A 12579-nucleotide genomic window follows, 5' to 3' on the forward strand; every position below is an offset into this window, starting at 1 on the left:
ATATTAAAAAAACCCCAACCATAAAAAGCCACACAAAACAACATAAAAATACCAGTTTGTAAGTTAAAATACCCTTTTAGATTTTACTGTCCTCTGTTCCAGCTTGATTTTATAGCAGGAACAAAAAAAAATAAATATTTTGATGCTGCAGTATTTATGGTCTAAATAAATACTTGTGTGCACACACACAAAGCACAGTTAAATACTTACACTTAAAAGGGAAATCTAAATATTGTGAATACCCAGTGAAGTATTCAGTTTGCTGTGCTGCTCCCACAGCATCAGCTTTTCTGGCTGGCCATCTCTAATAGTCTTCCTTATAAAAATCATGTAGAATGTCTTGCTGCTTGACTTAATATCAATTGTTAGTGGATTCTTTTTTTTTTTTTTTTCTTTTTCTTCCTGACAGGCAGGAAAACATGAAGCCATTGTAAAAAATGTACATGATCTCCTCGCAAAATTAGCTTGGGATTTCTCTCCTGAACAGCTTGATCACCTGTTTGATTGTTTTAAGGTAATTTTGTGTTTTGATTGTATTCAGGAAATGGGTTGTGAGGCTGTTTGTAAATTTGTGACTTTTTCAGTGTCTTTCTCCTTTTAGATTTGCTCAATTTCTGTGCGTTAAAAGACTTCTTAATGTGTAACAAGAGTCTGTAATATTTAATTCTAGAGAGGCTGTTCTTTAATGAGCACTCCTTGTGAGATTTTTTTTTGTTTACTTCCTGTCTAAAACAAAGGCCCCTTATTTTGTTTAGTAGACAGTTTTGTTTTCTGGTTTGAACACTTCAGGAAAATGCGGGTCTGTGAAGCCTTTAGTATTAAAGTTACATTTAGCAATCCTAGAAATATAGAATTTTCCAAATAAAGTAAGTTATTTGTCTTAGATACCTTTTTGCATTTGTTCCAAATTAAGAAGTGTTGGTGATTTAATAAATTATGTTTCTCTCCTGGCATTAGAGTAGGTTTTGTCAGGTTTACTGGGTAGTACTTCTTCTGATCTTTTAAGTAGAGGAGATCAAGGACTTCCGCTCCCTGCTACCCCAACTTCCTCTATATCATGTAATAACTTTTCTCAGTTTAGCTTACATACAAAATGAAACAGTCTCAGGAAGATAAAGTTGAATGTTTATAAACACACAGTGATTTGTTTGAAATGACAAAACAACTTGTTTCTGAAAGTTTATGTTATTCACTGGCTTTTATGTAGAACATTTAACATTTGCAGCTTCCAGTAGTGGTGCTCTCCAGCTTGTTTTACTGTTTCACTTTCAGGACATGATCTGCTGCACTGCTTGAAAATGCAAGCCAACTTTTCAGACTCTGTTTTCTCTTTTTAGATAAATTCGTTATAGTAATATTTTGGCTTACATGCAATTTGTGCTTTGTTTAGTGTGGTCTTGTAGTTTGGTGAATGTGGGTGTAATGTTCTGTAGTTCAGATACTTAAACCAGTGCTCAGAAATGCTGTGTGTAAACTGTTGTATCTGACCTTGAGAGATGGATCTGAAGTGATGGTATATTGAAAACTTATTCAGGAAAAGGTTCGTGAAATGTGGGGGCCATATGTTTCAGTTTGATTCAGAGGCATGAATGATACTAAAGTTTTACTTATGTAGTGATTATAAGTTATTTAAGAAATCTTTTAAGTGTAAGAACAGGAGCTTTGTGAAAGCATTTAAAAGAAACAGTTGAGTCCACTCTGATTGTTGGTGCAATTGTCAATGGCAATGTTAACTTTTGCAAACACATCTGTGATCTTTAAATAAAGAGCCGTCTTTTTTTAAACTTTGGGGTGAATATGCTGTAGTTGTAAATACACTACTGAAGAGAAGATCTCTTCAGTTATATCTGGCTTATGTATTGCTCTAATTTGCTATTTGTTATTAATGACAGGAATTAATGTTAAAGTTCTTTATGTAGTTGCATGACTTCATTGTTGCATCGTTTGTTAACAGTGCAGGTTATGTGTGGAATTTTAAAACAAGACATATTTTTTTAAAATACTGTCTTAGGCAAGTTGGACAAATGCAAGCAAGAAACAGCGTGAGAAACTGCTGGAGTTAATTCGTCGCCTTGCAGAGGATGACAAGGATGGTGTGATGGCACACAAAGTGCTGAACCTTTTGTGGAATTTGGCTCACAGTGATGATGTGCCAGTTGATATCATGGACCAGGCTCTTAGTGCCCATATAAAAATCTTAGATTACAGCTGTTCACAGGTGAGTAAACCAGTATGAAATCAGTCTCTTGAGTTTCCTTCCATTCCCCACAAATAATTCAAGCTATTTGGAAATTTAACAAGAGTGATACTTAAATAAATTTGTATGGTTCTATCAACGTCCTAGTACTATTAAAATGTTACGGGACCTATTTTAATCAACACCGTTGGTGCTTTAAAGGGAGAGAGAGAGTGTAATACATCACTTTGCCTGTCTTGTTGCAGTTGGTGACATACTGTAACAAGCACACTGGAAGAATTGGAAAAGAACCCTACCAAAGTAAATAGGGAGAAAGGAGAAGCAACCCCCTCCCCCCCCCACCACCCCCTTTGCTTTTTCCCAACTTCATAAAAATTTGTTTCAGTGAGTTTTGTTGAGCTATTTTTTTGTGCCAGTAAGTCCTTATGTGTCTTGTATATTAGAAAAGATCATTTTCATACTATTATACCCTCTCCTTTCCTACCCAAACTTCTGTGAAAGTCTGTCACAGTAGTAATTAATTATGGTTCAAAATGAATCCATTATCCATCTTCTTAAGAAACAGTTTTGCATTGTTTCTTGATATTTTATGACAGTGACTAGAAATGAATGGAAGAAAGAGAAAATTATTCAAACAATATTATTTATTGTTAAATAAGTAGTGCTTGAGTGCAGGGAGTTTGTAACACACTGGTAGCTTCTGCCAGCATGTAGTGCTGCTCGGATATTTCTGTTATGCTTTCATGCTTCAAAACTCAGGTGATCCAGTATTTGTTTCAATTTGAGTGTTCCATTATGGAAACAAAGAAAGTGAATTAGGGTAGTTCTGCAATATGCTTGATTTTGATTATAAATGCTGTTCTTTAAGGATCGAGATACACAAAAGATCCAGTGGATAGATCGTTTTATAGAAGAACTTCGCACAAATGACAAATGGGTCATTCCTGCACTGAAACAAATTAGAGAAATTTGCAGTTTGTTTGGTGAAGCACCACAGAACTTGAGGTAAGAATGGGATTCAGCTAAAATTTTGTCTGTTAAAAGTTGTATGGGTTGGAATTTTTTTTTTTTTTTTTTCAAAATATCAATAAAGTCTAGGTAAAACCATGACCTGTGTTAGAAGATGGACTTGAGTTTGTCCTAGTGTGTATAGATAGTATCTAAAAAGTCAGACACATAAGTTTGGTAAGAGAGCAATAACTGCTTCTTCATACATGTTTTTTGTAATTTTTATGGTAATCTAGTGGAAAATCTGGATTTCTTTTTCAGTTATTCATGGAGTATCTTGCTTAACAATGGAATTAGCTTACAAAACATAAATATGTTTTACTTGTCTATATGGCTGTATGCACACACATACATACACAAACACAGCCACCCGTCCTTGTTCTTTGATGATAAATTCTTGCAGGTCATCTAGTTCGTATGCTTAAAATCAAAGATAACTTTGTGCTCTGGGTGAAATTCTCTACTGATTTTCTGTCCTGAATGGAATAGATTTGAAATGTGTGGCATTTGTTTTATTGGGGTGAGGGGTTTCATTTGATGTTTGTTTTTGAAAAGAAGAAATAATGAGAAGCCATTATCAGTTTGGACTTGTTAAAGTATACATAATTATTTTAATTATTTTAAATGTCTTCTCAGTAAGCAAGACTGAGCCCCTAATAGTATTTGTATTCACGTCAGAATTTTTACAAACTCCTGAAAAATATTGTTGGCTTAAAAGTGCTGCACAATTGCTTTGATTTAATTCTTGTAAGCAGATAAAGTATTCAAGTCAACATTGCTGTTACAGTCAGCTCACAAGAAGGATCAAATCAGGGAAAGTTGAGGAAAATAAGCCACAGTTGGCACAACACTGTCTTCTTCCCGATAGTATTTTCAGGAGCTGTGATAATGTTGTATTCCTGGGTTTTTGAGTTTTCTTTTTTAATTTAGTTTGCAGCATACTTCTCAAATTCTCCGTATATTTTAATTCCTTACAGTTTTTCATTAATGATTGTTTGAGGTTTATCAAAAAAAGTCACAAAGTTACGTGCCAGTTAGCAGAAAAGTTTTCTGTGTCATGGAATCCTTAACCTTTTTCATGCTGGCAATCCTTAACCTTTTTCATTCCAGGCAAACCAAGCTACCTGGTTATTCAAGTTGAATGCATTTAGCACAGTGCCCTAAGAAAGATGCTTTACTTTAAGTAATTAATTACTGAAGCACTTGAAGCATTCAAGGCACTGATTTAGGTTTCTGCTCTGAAGTAATCTTGGAAGGAAGTGAACTTCTTTTGCTTATGGAAGTGTAGGTTTCCTGTATGGTCTGTGTACAGTTAAATGGTTTGAATGTCTTTCCTCTGTTTTTTGTTTGTTTGGTTTTTTTTTTTTTTTTTGTTTTTTTGTTTTGTTTTTTTTTAAATCTGACAATATCTTCCTCAGATTTCGGGTTAGTCTGCATTGCAGTATGTAATAGCACCTTATTTTTATGCACAATCTGAAAACAGACATGGCAGGAAAGTGAACTTGGCATTGAAAGTTTTAATCAAGGAACTTAAAAACACTTTATTAGCAAGATACTGTTGAGGGAGTTGTTTTAGTCAGGTGGTGTTACTGCCCAGGTGACTGGGAAATTTGCTGAGTGAAAACACAGTTTTGAAATAATCAGTGACTTTCCAGTCCTCTGAGTTTTCTCATAACTCTTAATATTGATACAGTTTGGAAACTGTAATGCATGCATGCAATACCTTTTCCTATCAGCTTCCCTTATCTGACTTAAACTTTTAACATCCTTCTAGAATCTGGAGTGAAATAGGTCCAAACAGGTGTTTGTGACAACTGCCTCAAAGACATGTCACAGAGCACATATTCTTTGTGCTACTCTTTTGAGGTGGGTCAGCTGACTGGCACTGGCAATGGAAACTTTAGTTCAGGTCAGCAAGTGCTGCTGATTCTTGGCAAAAATCTGTATAAATTATCTTATGAGGGGGAGGTTTTAATTGTTGCTAGTTATTCATGCAGTTGAACAAAGTGTTGAATTGATTATACAATTGCTGTGGCAAAATTTAGCTCCCTGATCACAAATAAATGCTGCATGTGTCAGGAAGTTCAGCTTAACCAGAATTGCAACAGAAAATAATATTTATGTGAGTACAAGGACTCTTAGGGGTGCAACGATGCTTATTAATACTTAGGAATAGTCACCTTTATTACTGATAACATTGACCTTTAGTCTACAGATAATCATCATAATTCTCTCTGTGTTGGGTGGTAGAGCCTCCAGTAGACCAATATCAAATGCTTAAGTTTGACCTGTATCTACCTGAGCAGTAGAAGACCAGTCTCTTAAATTACTTGCCCAGGAGAACTAACTGAGCACTGGGAGTTCAGTGGTTTTATAGTGCTTTAGGGCAATAGTGATGCTTCAAGTCACTTTTTAGCCTAAGTAGTAGAATTTGTGGGGATTCAGTTGCTGCAATTCGGATTTTTCATCCAGATAATCTGCACTCTTTTAGTGGTACATAGCATTTGTTCAGTTGGCACAACTGTCACCTTGAAAAGCTGAGTTACATATGTAATATTATATTGGGTGAGTTATATGTGCAGATAAATAATTCTTTTAAATCCATTTAAATTGTTTGGAATTTTGCCTTTGCCAGTTTGCCAGTATTTTTCTAACAAATAAGCATTCTAGCTATGTTCTTTTTTCATAATCCAAAATACGTTGTGTTCCCTTACAAAATGTTATTTTTTCTTTTTATACATTGACTTTTCGTATCCATTTAGTGTAAGACAATGAAAATATGAATTTTGCTGTTAACTTCAATTTTTCAAGCTTTTCAGTTATTGCACATTAATGAGTGTCTAGTAACTAATGTGTAATAATATTAAAGGTTAAATGATTGTATCCCAGGGGCAACATCATGTTAGTCTAACCTTAGATGCATAAGGAAAATTTTAATTGCATGTAGACTTTGTCTTAATACTAGAAAACATTCTAGAAGCTCTTGTCAGATCAACTTTTTTTTCCTGTGCCTAAAGACAGTAATTTTGCCTTTGAGTCCATCCTAGCAATGAATCAAAATAATATTGGAAGAGTTGCTCACAATCACTGTTGTAACTCACAGCTGATAACTCTAGTTATTTCAATTATTAAGCTTTTCAAAGTAATTTCTAACCAAGATGGATCCATGTGCAAATGTACTGTTTGTGCATGTGGCTGAGAAAAGAGAGAAATAAAAAATATCTAACACAGAACATTGTAGTCTTCTGCTGATATAGCTTTGGGTTTTCTGTACTGTGAGATTGATACGAATGCATAATATTGTGAATATAAATACACACTCTAATATCTTTGGTTCCACAGAACCCCCTATCTTGGTTCTGTTTGTTTCTTTAGTTTTGTTTGATCATATGTATTTCCAAAATAATCAGTGTTCTTATTTTCTGTTATCCTTTGTGAATGCAGTTCTCTGTCTAGAGGTAACGTCTTGGGTAACCACTAAAATAGACATCCAGTCTTTTTGGTAGATTTGCTGCTGCTTTATTCTCAGTAAGGAAGTCGGTGGAGATGGAATGAAACATAATTAGAAAGTTTCTTAACATGAAAACAGAGAATGTTTTGAATCTATGAAATCCTGTATGTTTTCTTTTTTCATGCTTCCATCCATTTTGTTTTCTGTCTGAGAAATGTCTGGGTATTTTGAGCGTTTTTAACACAATTTGTGTTTGAAATGCTATTTTCAAACTATTTTAGAAAATTCTGTGTGTTACGAAATTTCATCATCTGAAAACCACAGTGCTTAGCAGCCCAAAGTCTGTTGGCTGCAGATAACAAAATTACTGGTAGGGTGTTGGTGGCTTCTGTCTTTTAAACCCAGATGGACACTGATCTTTGTCCAGTGAATCAATTTATCTGTTACTGTTACATCTGCAGTGAAATGTGGGTATCAGCTGCAAAGATCACTGTCAGCTGATGCTGGAACTTGGATTTCATGCCTTCCCCACTGTTCTCTAAAGGTGTGGAAGTACCATGGAATGTTGTAGGCCATGTCTTATGGACACCCTCTTTCCCAGGAAGGATGAGAATTCCTACCTGTAATCCACTCAGCTAAGTCTGAGGTCTGCTTGTTGAAGTGTTGCAAGAAAGGAGAACAGTTTTGAAATCACATCTCTGTTTCTTTAGGGCAGGCTATGGGATCAGCTGAGTGACAGTGAGGAATGCTGCTTTCCCCCCTGACACTCACTTGTTTTCTTTTTTTTCTCTTTACCATGGAAGGGCAGTTCTGGTTTTTGCAGTCAAGATCATTGCTCTGATCTACAGCTACAGTAGTTGAGACACTTTGAGAGTGTTCTGCAGTGATGAGTCCTCAGGCTTTAGAATTTGATAGTGTTCATGGCATGTGGGTCTTGGACACAAGCTCTCTTTTCTTTTGCAGTTTGCTTTTATCATCTGAATATATCTAGTGTTGTTTAAGAGAAACATTTTTGGTCAGGTCTTGATAATACACTTAAATTACAATTTAGTTGTTTATTTGAGAGATTTCCTTTCTTGAACTTTTCTGGGGATTTTTAGGTTATATGCTCTGTGTAATAGTTTTTGGTATTTTGTTGGGGTTTTTTTTGCATGTACCAACATTTTTCTACATAGTTATTGTTAGGAAAAAATCAATACTGTTTTTAGGTTTTTTTAAAGTATTGAAATAATTAGTGTGGTTATTGGCTAGTGTATTTTGACTATGGTATTGAGTTTTACTTGGTGTTTTAATGTTAACTATAGAAAGGATTTCAGGTGGCTGTGGGAGAAACCAGGGTTACACATATTGTGGTTATACTATAGTTGAGGGTCCCTACTGTGTGTTTTGGGCAGGTGTTTATTTATCTTCTGTCTTGCTGCATGTATTCTCCCTCCAGCACACTGAGCTGCTCACATTGCTTTGATTTTTTCCATATATATTGTAACCATATAATCCTTATAAATTAGCTGCTTTAGTAACTGGTAAGAACTGTTGATACATCAGAAGATAGAAAAATATTGTCAGAAACTTAATCTGTGTTGTGTTTGAGATGTTGTAGGAAAATTTGGATCTTGCATCAAAGATGTGTCTCTTAAATTGATTTTTGAACTCTCTGGTGCAAAACTTCTTTCATTTCCTCTAATATTTGTATTTTAATTTCAGTCAAACTCAGCGAAGTCCCCATGTGTTTTACCGACATGACTTAATCAATCAACTTCAGCACAATCACGCCCTCGTTACACTGGTTGCAGAAAACCTCTCTGCCTATATGGAAAGCATGAGGCAGTATGCTAAAGGTGAGTTTTAACATCAAAGTTGCTTCGTGGAGCATAGGAGAACTCCAGTTGAAAATGGAGTTAAAAGTAAATTCCTATAATAAATAACTATTAAGTTAATGAATTTAATTTTCAGGCATCTGTGGGGTTAATAGGCTTTGTGGTAACTGATTGGATAAGAAAAGCTTAAAATAGTAGTATTTTCTTTTTTATAGTTGAAAATGTGCATTTTACAGCAGAATATGAGAAAGTGGCAGCCATTTTTTATGTGTGGATTCATAAAAATGATCTTGCCCTTGCCTTACTTAGGCTAGGGTATTTTTTTTTTGTGGAAAGTTCTAGTAGTAAACTTCTAGTTTTGAATTTTGAAGGCTCCTTTGACAAGTTTTTTAATCACCTCAGTTTGCAGCCAATATATGGAATTTGTCAGGGAGAAGGATTTCAAACCACAGGGATACCATTTATTTTTCCTGTGTAACTCCCACGTCTGTTCAGGGTCTCTCACCATGTTTGTTATGAGCAGCACTTGGGCAACATATTGTGTTAGTATTTTTGTATTTTAGGCTAGATCCAGCTTTTGCTGATGAATTTACTCTCTTACTCTGGATTAACTTGTAGCTAATGAGGTAGAAGCATGGAAGTGAAGGAGAATAGTGGGCCAGGAAATTCGGTATAGTGGACCACAGTTCTTTAAATATAAAATTACGCCAACAAAAGTGAAAGGAGGAGATCTACATTCCTCCTTCCCCACCACTGACTTTGCTGACTGGAACCAAGGACTGTTCTACCCTGGCCTCACAACAGCCTGGCAGCCTTTCTGTTGCATCTCAGATTTGACAGAATATGTTCTGGAGAGGTTCAATGTAGGTCATTCAGAGAGGACAGGATATTTGCATGTTGGAAAGCTTGTAGCTGCCAGTGCACAGGAAAGTGGCCTTTTTGAAATTCACGTGTTTTGGAGCATTAAATATATATGTGTGTGTATATATATATGTATTTCATATAAGAGATATACAAAATACATACTTGTGGACTTGTGTAAATAGTGGTGCTCTGTGAAGATGGTCACTTCAGCGAGATGTAGGCCAGTGAGAATAACATTCAGTGAAATCTACATACTGTAACTGCATTTCTCTATTCAGGAACACATGGAGGGTTTACCCTAACTAATAATAGCATAGCACTAGTTAATGTTAGAATAATACTAAATTATTTGGTCTAGTTCTCAGTATTAGTGTAGGAACTATTTTTAATTTATCTTGTTTTTTAATTCGCAAGCCAAAAGGTCATTTTTGAAAATATTGTTTACCTATCAAATTGTTGAGGGCAGAAGAATAGGCTGATGACTTGCATGATTCTTTTCCCAAAAACCCACATTGCCCTGGCCCTCCCCACCTATAGTGACTCAGTTAAGCAGTAATACAAACATCTTCAGTGCAATAGGAATTACAAGTGTGTAAAGGGTTTAAATTTAATCTAATTATAAAGCAATTAAATCGCTATTTCTTGAGATGGAACTGCTGCAGAACTTCTCATTTGTATCAGAGTACAAAAGCAGAAGAATAATAGTGTGGGTTTTTTTATTAGGTACTTTATTACATTATTAAGGGCAACCAGAAATCTTCCTCATATTTCAGATTCTGTCCTCAGACTGTAATCCACAGTTCCTGTGCAAAAACTCTTAATTTTCAGTTTTGTATACTAAATAGAGCAGAACATAGAATACTGTGATGTTTGTTTTCCATGCCTTCATGGAGAGGGAGAAAATATGCCGGGGGGCCATATAAATGAAAGGGAAAGAAAGAAGATTATGCATGTGAAGTCAGAAAGAAGTGGAGGCTGTAGAATTAAGCTTAACTGGAGAAGGTGAATAAGAGAGAGGGGGGAAATTCAAGGCAAAGATCCAAACAGCACAGGTCAAACATATGCCATAGAAATAAAAAATCCAGTTGTTGACAGATATTCTTGGCACTTAACACTGCAATTACTATGTAATTTGGATATTTTAAAATTAATTTTGAATTTGCCATATGTTTGTTTTCCTTGAAATCTGTGAAATAGTTGTGTTTGGTGATGGAAAAGTGTTTCTATTCTTCTGTTATTCACTAATGCATAGTGTTTTCTGGGATACTCTCCTTTAATATGTTCGCCTTTTTAAGGTTAAATAGAAGCCTAATCTATGTTTCTGAATTTTTTCCATGCTCTGTGGTTTTCCCTTCTCTTGAACTCATCCTTTTCCTTCAGCTCTGCAAAGTCCTCCATGAGATGAGATAATTGCTCTTGGATTTTGTAGTCCTGAAGGAGGTCGCAGTTTCATCTTTTCAAAGATTTATCAAAGATCTTCTGAAAATTTCAATTCTCCTTTATTTCTCTTTTTCTGCAGGAATAAAAAATCTAAAATGTTAATGAAATGGTTTTGTAGAAACTGTGCCATATGATCTTCTGTGTGTGTTTATCACTAATTATACTTAAATTTTCAACCAATTGTTTTCTGCTCCAGTGTGTAAGAGGAATTTTTAAGGAGATCACACTTTGACTTGCTGTGGGATGTACAGAGTAGAAAATAAATCTGGAAGATGTAGAAAGAATGTGATACAGAAAATATTTAGGAAAGTGGAATTTTTTTGTAGTTCAGAGTTTTTCAGAATTCTGAAGCACATCCACATTGCCTTTCTGCAGCTGGCTGGCTTTGAGTTCTCCTGTCATTGCTACAATTTATATTACAAAATCAAACACAAAACCCTCTCTCAACACCCAGCACTTCCAAGTAATCAATTTTAATTTCTCTGCAATATGCTTATCTACCCCGATTTCTTTTCTGCTGGAGACACAGCATATTTTACTGGTCTTCTAATTCTTAAATAATTATTGTTTATATACTTTTTTATTATTTCTTCAGATTTTTTTTTCACATTTCTCCTTTTGCTAATTGCTCATTTATGATCATTCTATGATTTAATTTTTAAGGATTTCTGATGAACATAATGTCTTCAGTTTTGCAGACATTAGTTAACTACTGGTTTTCTCTTTCCCCTGTCACTCAGTATTTAAGGCAGTGTAACTTTTACACTTGGATATAGAGAGGAGTATTTATAACAATTATTTTTCTCTTTATTTTGAAGCACTGATGTACTTCTTTTTGCCCCCCTGCCTGATGTAATAGGAGATACTGATTTTCAGCTCTGAAGATAAATTTTAGTATTAGTATTGATGTTGTCATGAGATGGTCTACCATGGCTGGGCCAGCTTAGTTAAAGGCAATCTGTACATCTTTGCAAATAAAAAATAAAACATTAATTAGTTTATAATGGAGCTGTCATAATGAATGAGTCATGATGAAATATTGCTAGCACAGATAAAGGTAATGCAAGTGCAGATCGAGATTGTGTCTCTTTAATTTAAAAAATCAAAACAACAGCCAACTACCAAACAAACCATGTTCCTGTGAACAAAATCACTGTTTGTTAAGAAAATATTATGCTGAACTTTGACAAAATGCAGGAACAAATTTGACTTCATGCCTTATTTTCAAAAGATGACTTCTGTTTCAAGCTTGTCAGTACTACAGGCATTTGGGGGTTATGTTTGGAAACTTGCAGTAAATAAAATTGTCTTATCCTTTCTTCCTCTGAGTGATGTTGTGTGCATAGCTATGTATAAAGGTGGTAAAGAAATGGAGTCATGATTTCCTCTGGAGAGGAAAAACCTTAAAAATCAAAAAAATGAAATTTTGGAAAAGATGCTGTGTAACCAAACTAAAGCATCCTCAGAAGAAAAAAAGCGCTGGATAATTGAGTTACATGCTAGGTATACTTTTATTTTCAACTGACTTCTGACTTCAAACTGACTATTTGAAAATAGGAAAAATTTATTTGAATAAGTAGAGTGCAAGTTCTTAATTGTTCTGTAACACTTTAATTATACTGAACAATGAGCACATGACTGTTGATTTGATTATGGAGTTCAGTAGTCTTTGCCTGTATGTAGCATAGGAAAAAGTGTTAACTGGTAGCAGCTGACTGCTGAAAACTCTTTTCATACCAGTCACTGAAAATGTACTGGGCTTGGATTATATTCAGAGTAACAAGTCTTCAAACACATCCTGT

General features: G+C 34.9%; 1 protein-coding gene across 3 annotated transcripts in view; it reads left to right on the forward strand.

Moving 5' to 3' along the window:
* Positions 1-12579, forward strand: part of USP9X (ubiquitin specific peptidase 9 X-linked) — a 95756-nt gene that overhangs the window by 39761 nt on the left and 43416 nt on the right. For all 3 annotated transcript variants that reach the window (XM_021546153.4, XM_021546155.4, XM_085560208.1), the window contains exons 11-14: positions 410-514; positions 2012-2218; positions 3066-3202; positions 8361-8494. In XM_021546153.4, the coding sequence (XP_021401828.1) occupies positions 410-514; positions 2012-2218; positions 3066-3202; positions 8361-8494 (583 nt within the window). The remainder of the gene's footprint in view (positions 1-409; positions 515-2011; positions 2219-3065; positions 3203-8360; positions 8495-12579) is intronic.

Source organism: Lonchura striata, chromosome 1 (genome assembly GCF_050655825.1).
Source record: "Lonchura striata isolate lonStrDom1 chromosome 1, ASM5065582v1, whole genome shotgun sequence".
Classification (NCBI taxonomy): Eukaryota; Metazoa; Chordata; class Aves; order Passeriformes; family Estrildidae; genus Lonchura; species Lonchura striata.